Source organism: Pundamilia nyererei, unplaced genomic scaffold (genome assembly GCF_000239375.1).
Source record: "Pundamilia nyererei isolate P.nyererei 1_Seehausen unplaced genomic scaffold, PunNye1.0 scaffold00090, whole genome shotgun sequence".
NCBI classification, from domain to species: Eukaryota; Metazoa; Chordata; class Actinopteri; order Cichliformes; family Cichlidae; genus Pundamilia; species Pundamilia nyererei.
Genome location: NW_005187491.1, coordinates 1,133,747 through 1,144,221, shown reverse-complemented (window position 1 = coordinate 1,144,221; position 10,475 = coordinate 1,133,747). Strand labels below are relative to the sequence as shown.

At 43.4% G+C, this 10,475-nt stretch overlaps 1 protein-coding gene across 1 annotated transcript in view; it reads left to right on the top strand.

The window, feature by feature from the left end:
- Positions 1 to 4,835: 4,835 nt before the first annotated feature.
- The window catches only part of onecutl (one cut domain, family member, like), a 10,065-nt gene continuing 4,425 nt past the window's right edge, over positions 4,836 to 10,475 (top strand). Inside the window, exons 1-2 of the mRNA XM_005739203.1 lie at positions 4,836 to 5,096; positions 5,540 to 6,917. Coding sequence (XP_005739260.1) covers positions 5,873 to 6,917 — 1,045 coding nt within the window. The 5' untranslated portion in view covers positions 4,836 to 5,096; positions 5,540 to 5,872. The remainder of the gene's footprint in view (positions 5,097 to 5,539; positions 6,918 to 10,475) is intronic.

The following is a 10,475-nucleotide window of genomic DNA, read 5'->3' as shown; positions in this document are numbered from 1 at the left end:
GATCACCCAGCATCATATTGATCACATTTTCTCATATTGGTGAACAGATCAAATGCTGAAATCATTTTTAACTTCATAATGAGCCACATGTATGTTGCGCAGAATCAGTCTTGCAGGTTAATGAGTGCGTCATTCATTCAGCTTGTCTGATAACCAGCTAAATGTGTTGAGTCAATATGGTGGTTACATCTGTGCTCATTTCTACCATTATTATCATCAGGTATATTTTGTTCATTTTCTTCCCATTCAGGTCTCATCTAGCCATACTTATTTAGTTATTGATTATTCACATTGTGATCTGTGTAACGCCAGGTCTCGTGGTAATAATTGATTCTATCGATCAGTTAGGGATGGGAAAGGGGAGAAAAGGCAACAACAGGGGCAAATAGGAAGAGAAAAACAGCGCACTGTCAAAGTGATAAAATATTATTATTCACTAGTGAAAGTTTTATTTGTAAATTATAACAGGGTAAATTTCACTGAGCTCGTGTGATGTCAAAATTAAATGTTTTTGTTTGTTTATTTTGCAGACGCAAATTGTTACATTTTATTTATTTATTTTTTCCCTTTGTCTTTTCTAGTTTTCAAGTTATAACTTAAGTTATTATGTGCTTTAAAAAATACAAACATTGTCAGGCACCTTAGTAAAAACCGGTTAAATAATAAACATTTTTAGAAAATAATATAAGGAAAGTTGTTGCTTTAATTACATTTGTTAACTCTTTACAAAGTCAGTCTAAAGATGTGCATGACAAGAGCATTAAAAATAAGTCTCAGTCGGCACAAAAACGTCAAAGTTTGAGTAATAAGTTTTAAATGTCTGCTTTAAAACTTCCAGCTGACACAAAAAAATCAAATAACAGTGCTACCAAAATTTCTGAAGTCAATTTAATAGATAGTTTTTTGTCTACATATGGAAAAACCATTATTATTATTATTTTTCTTTTTAAATATTTCCGCTGGTAAATAATGCCAGGTATCTAATAATAAAAACCATCTTTGGCAGCATAAGGAATTTATTACTTTATTAACAACTGTAGTTGTGATTTTTTTAATCGTCTTGTGAAAGCCATATTTGCGTGTCTTGCAGAGAGGAACAGGTGATATTTGTTTTTTCACGGTCGCCCTTTTCTAATGATTTCCATCACATAGAAAATCCCCCACTCCCACATATTTGTCTCACATGGTTTTAGTTTGGATCATATATAAACTAGTTGTAAATAAATGTGCGACGTTTATAGTAAACCCTTCATGGCACATTGTCATTGTCAAGCAAAATAGAAGTGACAGGTAACGGGGGGCGGTGAAATGAGTGAGAAAGTTAGACTTGATGAATGTATATGTGTGAATGTGATGAACAAAACCAACATTACTGATGGAAACTTCAGGTATGAAAACTGAGCTTTTCACACCTGAAGCTTTTTTTTGTAATATCACTGATGAACTTTGTTTCCAGTACGCGTGTTTATGAAGTTGTTTTTTGTCACAAAAAAGATGAAAACTTGTCCACTGTATATTTTTCTTTCAAAATAAGATATGGGGAATATTAACTGTTCTGTAAGTTTTCTTACATATGACAATAAATAACTTGAAAATCAACTTGTGTTTTGTGTTCATTGTGTAGCGTATGCGTGCTGCGAGCTGAAGTGTTTACACACCCACGCAACACTCAAGATTGTAGATGCCACATATACCAGCCATTATCGCGCGCGCGTGTGTATGTGCGCTTGCGTGATTAAATGACGCATGGGTGTGTAGATGAGATGAAAACAAACGATCTAATATGAGAATGAAACCTTGAATCTTCCACCTCATCATCAACAAGAGATTTTTAAGGATGCATGAATATATGAAATATATATTAATGTCTATGTTTGCAACTGAACAGGCAAAATCTCATGACTTAAGTCACCAGAATGAGAAGGATGCTGCTTTTTGTCGTTTAATTCTTCAGAATAAATTCCTTTTCCCTGAAACAGGCTGCATAAAATCGTCATTTTGGGTGCTTCTTTTTTTCTTTTTCACGGCTGCAAAGAGAGCGTCAATATCTCATTCAAAACTGCAACCCTGCGCGTGCGCTTCATCCATTATCATTTACCCATAAGTGATCACGTTTACTCGGTGATTAACCAGAAGATTTGAGAAGGGAGTGTAAGTTGCAGGATGAAAACAAAAACGTTGCTGTATTTTTCTCCTACAGATCAGTGTGGTGGATGTTTGCAGGCCGTCGTGTCCAGCATTCATAGCACGTCCATATTTGCAGACATTTTTTTTCCTAATAAAATATGAATTTATGAATCTTGACAAGCCAGATGCTGGAAATTCATCTGCTCGGGAGAAGCTGTCTCTCTCTCTCACACCGTCCTTAATCAGTGCAACAGAAAATCAGCCGCTTCTGTTCCTTTGACTGATTCTGTTTATTTTCTGCTGCATGCATGGTCATTTTAAGGTCAGGACAATGTCCTTTGACCCCCTGACCTTCCTGCTATTGCATGTTTGTTTTATTGGCGATGGAGGACTGCAGTCATATGTGTCTTTAATGAAACTTCAGCTAAACGGTTGCAATCTAAAAAGGCTCAGCATTGGATTTAGATTAAAAAGTCTTTCCCCACCCACCGTATCTATAAAGCAGGCCTTCCTTTGATAAGAGCTGCAGTTAATACTCAAACAGAGCATCCTTGGGTATATTTATTGCCTGTATTGTAATGGGGAAGTTGGGCATCCACCGTTTCTTTTCCCAAGTCCTTCTGAGGGCATCAGCTAAATGGCTGAAATGTAAATGTTTTGGCTGCAGTGTTGCTGATCCTGCTGCCGCTCTCATTGTGAGCAAAGTGACTCTCAGAGCATCAGCTAAATGCCTAAAATGGAAATACGCTTATTATCTGTGATCAAAAGATTTGAAGCTTGAATAAATCAGATAAATCAGGTGGATAGAAATGCATTTTTTTCATCAGAACTCATTAGGCATAAGACAGAAATATGAGGCTTTTTCAGCATTGTTATGACTGTATGTGGCTAACTTCAAAACCCAGTGTTGACAAACCCACACCCTGAACATCCTGCTGTGTGTCAGTTTCCCCTCTAGGCCCGCTGCGTAAAAGTTGGGGCGTTTTGCAGCTCGGGTGTCGGCCTGCTTTCTCGGGTTTTCCAGCCACAGCAGGTGAACTTTCACCCCGACCTCCGAGAGGACCTTTTATTTTCGTTCTGTAGCCGTTGACCATTTTTACCTCCAGCTACTTGCCATCCATACACGCATCCCTTCGTGCTTGCTGTGCGCGGGGCGGATCGATAGGGCAGCATCTGCTCCAGGAAGCCCGCGGTCCCACACCGCGCACCGCTTCGCTGTTTCCAAACGCCAGAACTGCTCATCTCTGAAAATTAAACTGACAGACAGATATGATTAGTATTCGCTCTGCCTCCCTGCTTCTGTCTGTCTCCCTGTTTCTCTCTGAGGCCGATTCGCGCGCAAACATGCACGCTCAGGTCTCGCCACACAGACCAGATGTAATTTGCGCATATTGTATGCGCATGCAGGCACTCTCATGTAAACACACAAGTTGCACAAGCCACACCATAAGTGCACAGAGCCATGTATGCAGGCGCGCATTAGCGCGCTCCCACACACAAAACGAGAATAAACGAAAAAACAAACAAACAAAAAACAAAACAAAACAAAAAACAAACAGAAAACCAGGTATTGTAAGATGCTAAATTTACACACGCACGCGCTCTCCGTATTCCGGGCCTGCATTATATGTGTCTACGTGGTGCTGCGACAGCAGCAGGTCGTGGGGCTTCTGGAAAAAAGGGTCGCATTGATCTTCTTTAGGGACTTTCCAGATTGAAGTGTTGGCAGTGTGAGTGAATGGAGGCGCGTGCTGAGTGCTGATTAAGAGCTGAGCAAAACACGAGCGCCACTTGACACCATTGTTTTCCTGAGAGGTAGGATTTACATTAAACCAACACAAGATATTAAGACCAAAAGCACAAATCATTTTCTATTAATAGTTTATAAAGAAAATAATAAAAACAAATAAATTGTGGCATGGGTTGAATTTTATACACAACACACTGCTAAATGAGATATGTTTATATTATTTATTTATTTCTATTTTTTTTTATATTTATTTCTATTTTTCCCCTCAGTTAGTGAAGTGACTCATATAACTACATATTCACTAAAAGAGCCTCCTGTTCTGCACATATACTTGAAATTATATTAGGGAGGGAAGCACAACCTTTGACAAAATCATGACATTAATAAATGAAAATAGCATTAATAATAATTTCAAAAACAAAAGGCTCGCGTGTTAGCTAGCGTGGTCTCTTTCCGTCTTCGTGATATATTATTTCATACTGACAAAAGGAGCAACAGCATTACTTGTTACATAAAAAGGACAGAACGACATTAGCTGCAGCCAGTGAAATCAATTGATCAGACGCGATAAACAGGCGAGCGCAGCAGAATGACCAGGCTGTGCGCACATAATTCATAAGTTGTGCTTGCAATCAGCTGAAGAAGGCTTAACCTGTGGGGTTATGAGAAAGAGAGCATCTCCACCTCAACGCTTCCCCCGCCTCGTCACACCCACACCCTCTCCCCTCCTCCCCCCGGAGAGAAAGGGTTAATTGGAGTAGGAATTTCATCGCACATCTGTCAGATTTTTAAGGCCGTGACGCACTGAAAGCAGAGAGTCAATGTGAGCAAGGGGGAGGAGGAGGAGGAGGAGAAGGAGAAAGAGTTGGTGGTGAGATCGATGAAGTGGCAGGCAGAGGGAAGAGGAGGAGGAGGAGGAAAATCTCACGAGATAATGAAAGAACAAGAAGAGAGCTGCTAGTGTAGAGCAACAAACGAGGCTAGAACGGGACATTTTTTGGAGTGAAAACCAAAGACTGGGAGAAAAACAAGGACGGAAAGACCGAGAGAGGCTCGTTTGTGACCGCAGATGGTTTGTGGTGTCTGGTTTTAGTGAATGTTACACCCCGGGGCGCAGCGGACCAATTGTGTGAATCTGCAGGCTGCTCGCTGACAGAGTCGGAGAGATGCACAGGACGGACAAGAGTCGCGGACGCGCTCTGAGAAGTGGATAATAAAGGTAGGATTTTGCACGTTTTTGTAAAACCAATACGTGGTGGTGATATATTTTCTGAATCGCCACCATGTGTGATAGTTAGTTTACGTGTCCTACATGTGGAGCGAAAATGCAAAGGAACTGGTCATTTACAGCGCTTCGCATGCGCGCTGTGGGCTGCTTCTGTATCATAACTTTGCATAAGATTCAAAAAGAGCAAAAATATTACATTCCAAGAGAATATTAGGTTGGAGTGAAAAGTGATATCTGTGTTTTCTGGCGCTTTCCGAGGAGTGTGTGTGGCAGAAAAACAAAAGTGCTTTTTAATTAATTTTTTTAAATTATTTGTTGCTCTTGTTGTTGTTTGGGCTACATTTTATTTTCTCTCACTGGGCTGCTTTATTTTTTCTCTGTAACGACTGAAGTTTAAATAAAGCGAATAACAGCGCCTGTCTTGTCTCACGCAGGCACAAAAGCGAGGCTTTTGCCGAGAAACCCAGCTGAGCACCAAAGAGACAAGCAGAGCGCTGATGCACAAGCGAGAATAAAATCTCAGTTAGAGCTCCTAATGTTGTTGCAATCTCGTTTTCCGGGAGTTTGAGGAAGTACTTAACGTTATCAGATAATTAATTAGACACCCTATAAGCCCGGAAATCAATTAATTCACAAATCAATAAATCTATAGTCTGGTGTAACAAGAGACCTTACAGACTGTTGGCCCAGTTGTCCAACAACAATAACAAGAGGAGACCAGCCACACATCACGGCAAGAAATACAACTTTATTTGTTGAAATTAACGATGGATGGGAGTCTAGGGGAGATGTCCCTCCACAGCCACTCTGATCTGGCTCACAGCCAGGATGGCAGGGCTATGCTGCACTCCCGGGACCTTTCAGCTGCTTTCCCCAGGCCTTCCCTTGGGGGCTCCTCCATGTCTCTGGAACCTGAGCCCCGTCCACCAGGCTTCGATCACTCCATGTCAGCACTGGGCTACAGCGGCGACTCCCCATCCAGCTCTGGCAGCACATACACTACCCTGACCCCCCTGCAGCCCTTTGACGACAAGTTCCACCACCACCATCACCATCACCCCTGTCTCCCTGTCAGCAATGTTATTGGTAGCTTTACCCTTATGCGTGAGGATCGAGGCCTCAGCACCAATTTCTACAACCCTTATGGCAAGGAACTGGCCATGTCCCAAAGCCTGTCGCCTCCATCCACAGGATCAGGCCTGGGTTCCTCCATGCATGGCTACGGAAGTCTGGGCAACAGCCCTAATGGTAACGGCAGTCAGATGCTCCCTGGTGGTTATGATGTACATGGAGGGAGCCTTTTCTGCCGAACATCGGATTTTGGCCGAGAGATGTCACCGCCAGGCCTAGGAGGAGGTGATGTTTCAGTGGGGCATCAGCTAAATAAAATGGAGACTCACCAGCATGCCCCAGGCCATCACCCACACATCTATAGCCAGCACTACCAGCCACACCATCACCCGAGCCAGCAGGCCACCAAGATGGGTGACCACCTGCACTCTTCATCGTCTGCTTCATCCTCACCCAGCGAGGGCATGCTGCTGGGCTCACAGGGCAGTGGAGGCAGCACTGGAGAGGAGATCAACACCAGGGATGTGGCCCAAAGGATCATCACTGAGCTGAAGAGGTACAGCATCCCCCAGGCCATCTTTGCTGAGAGGGTTTTGTGTAGGTCACAGGGCACACTGTCTGACCTCCTGAGGAACCCTAAGCCCTGGGGCAAGCTCAAGTCTGGCCGTGAGACCTTTAAAAGGATGTCCCGCTGGCTCCAGGAACCGGAGTTTCAAAGAATGGCCTCGCTCAGGCTGGAGGGTAAGATCTGGCTTTACTCTGTATTTTTTCCACACATACACACATGTATGTTCACACACACACACACACACACACACACACACACACACACACAGAGAGGCTCAAACAGAAACCACAACAACAGACACGCTCACTCTCCTTGTTTTCCCCAAACGCCTCCCTTCTCCGTGTCTTCCAAAAAAAATCTCCTCTCCAGCAATCAGTATGCAGCTCAGGTTGATACATGAGTAAAAGCAAAAGCATCATACTGATGTTTCCCTCCTTCCCACTGCTGTGAATGTACAACCGCTGTGTCTGTTGTCTCATCAGCCTGGGTAATAAGAACTTAGCAGCACATTAAGGTCAGTTTGATCAAGAACAGGCCATATGTGCCGTTCCTTTGTTTACTTTGCTCCCAAACAGTTCCTATTGATTTGTACAGTAGCTACAATAAAAAAAACCCACAGACATTTGCCCTCCTCTTAAATGAACCATGAAGATCAGTGTGAGCAGCGATTGGCAATTTAATCGCTTTTGAGCCCACAAAATAATTTGCGCAGATATGCCATTCTGAAGCGATTGATTAATTTCAGCAGTGATTTATATCTGCTCAGCGCCTGACTCAAGTTGAGTTGGCAAGGTAACTGATGCAAATTAGACTTGAGCTTTTGCCAGACACCTTTTATCAACGTTGTCACTGAGGCAATTACTGCGGGGCTAAATACGGATGTTGTTCAGCTCTGAGGCAGCTCCTTCCAGGTTTCTCACATGTGGAGAAGAAGATGTTGCTGCTTAAGTGAGGTGCATGTAGTCATTAGTGCAGAATCACTCAGTCATATGGAAAATTTGACAACAGTTTTGAAAGTTAATAGAATTTAGTTACAAAGTAAAAAAAAAAGAAAGAAAGTTTTTTCCAATGTAGAACACCAGCTTTCTTCTTTTGCTATGATTTGCTACATCTTTGCAGTTAAATAAATATCATAATAATAATATTTCATTGTAATTATTTCTTGCTTTTTATACAGATTTCATGGCAAATTTTAATTATTACTAGTATTATTTTTTAAAGGCACATTACAGTGTGCTGCTTGCCATTTAATATTCTTTGGGGATGTGGATTCAAGACGTGACAGCACGCCGTACAGTGCCGTGTTACAGTGTTGTCCCTCCACAGGGACCTAAGGCCCATCTGATACACGCAGCACAGAAAGAGATCCAAGTGAACGCGGTAATATGAGATGAGCATAGACGAGTGTGTATCTGCAAGTGGTCGGCTCACTGCGGGGGTCTGTGAGCTGTACGTGTGTGTGAGCCTCTCCACTTGATCACCGCTTCTTTCGTTTCTGTTGGCAGCTCGACTGATTAAGCTGAGCAACACAATAGGGTTCATAGGTAATGATTGTGCGCTCTTGCAATCCCTTCACAATTATTGATCTTTGATTGTTCAACTCTGAGAGCACATGTGTACATCCTCCATTCAGCAAAATGTTAGCGCAATCACAACCGAACCTCTTTTCTAAAGATTAGTTATCTTGGGTTTTGCTCTGTAATTTGACCCAAACGCCGTTTGATTAATCCCATCCCGTGATGTGTGAATGCTTTGTACGCAAAACACCTATTATCTCCCCCACGAAAAGGCAAATCTTCATCATGATAAATCAGCCCTTTGTTCTTTGGAGCAGATTTAATCATCGTTCTTTCTTTATGTGCAGCATCCTTGTTTCTTCATTGTCACAAACACAAACATTATTTTTAACGAGTCAGACCGCCAAGTCCGAGCAGCCGATCAATCAGACTCATAAAAAATTAAAGTCCCTACACAGAGAAGCGTACTAATGTTTGACAATGCTCCTACTCTCTCTCTCTCTCTGCTCTCACACTCTCTGAAATTGCATATTTAGTTCTTGGCAAAGCCACAATTTGGACAGCTCGGCACTTTTCTACATAACCTACTTTCCGAAGGGGGTTGTTGTGTTTTCCCCCCCCTGGCCAACCCCCTTTTGTTTAATTACAAGCCTCTATTGATTTCCATGGGAAAGAGCAGCACGCTTTGCCCACACACACCTCGGCCGCATCGGCAAATCGAGACTGGAATTAGAATGCGCGGTGCCCTGTGCTCCCCAGTCTGAAGATAGCTCAAGTGCTCTCTGCTTCACGCCTCAAGTTTTAAGATGATCCTCCTTAATGCAGCACTTGCTTAAATACATAGAAGGCCCTTTAGTGTCAGCCAGAAGCACTGTTATTTCCATAACGTCTCTTCTATAGAGGGCTGCAGAGCTCTCTCCAAAGCTTGACGCACCGTAATTGTGGAATTTAGTTGCTGCCATTTTGTATTTTCATATGTCTTTTTTGCAGAAACCTTTTGGTAAAAATGCTGTGATCCCTGGGATTTATCTGCAGTATCTTGTGTGTGTGCTGTATGGATTGCTGCACTGTATATGAGATGCATCTCCAGCCCAACCTCAGGCTGTGGAGGAGGCAATCAGGATTTAGTCAGAGAAGAAGGCAGGATAAAGACCACACAGCCTTGCTCTGACACTTAAAGTCAAGGAGGGGGGATCAGAGACTATAACTTTAAAGATGATGGCCGAAGCCCTTGACTAAAGGTCTAAATGAATAAGAAAGGTCAATGCGGTTTACGTGTCAGCTCCAGTGCCCGCACCACCCCCACAGTAATGAAAGCCACAAAGCCTTGTCCACCGCTCGCTGCGTACAGTTCACGTTTTGCTAGCGAGGCTCAAAGGTCAAACCCAATGCCATTTGCATATCAGGAATTGCAAACAGGCCGGCGTGACCTTAGCTGTGCAACATCAAACAAACAGGGTTGTTGTTTTTGTTGTGTTGTTGTTGTTTTTTTATCTGACTCTTGCAGCTCCCCCCACTCTGGCGCTGAAGGGGTTAACCAGCCTCTGTGGGTCGAGGAGTCTGAGCTGCACAGATTTAATCAATAATTTCTATCAGCCCCTGGCCCAAGAAATCAGCAGGGGGTGGGCTGGGGCTGGGTGGGGGTGGAGGGGGTGGGGGGTGGAGGGGGTGTGGAGGGAGAGGACAGGGAGGGGAGTGGTGGTGGTTGTGAGGGGGGGGCGCTGAGACGCCAGGGGGTAGGGAAAGGGCTTTCGATCACGTTTCAGCAACACGAGACAGGGGCATACATCATGATTAGGGGCTGTTCCCACGATCATAAGAAGCCTATAGGGGAATATTTATGTCTCCAAGAGTAGCCCCGGTGCTGGGGATTTATAGCATGGTAATTGTGAGCCTTTTACACATGATTACAGCATAAGGAAGCATTTACTTAATGGTCGGCGTTATGATCGTCAGTAAGGGAGAGAGCTGAGGATAGGATGGCGGCGAGGAGGAGGAGAGCGGCAGGACACGGCAGCTCCTCCAACGAGCCATAAATCCACGCTACAAGCGAGCTAGCCAGCACTATCATGTCATTCCTTTCATTACTACATGAGCTCAGAGTGCACCACTGCATATACATTCCATAGCTGCAGCTCACATCCCAACACCCCCAACCCTGAAATATTGACCGTGGTGATGGTATAACTCATATGAAGAATGCAGCACAAATAC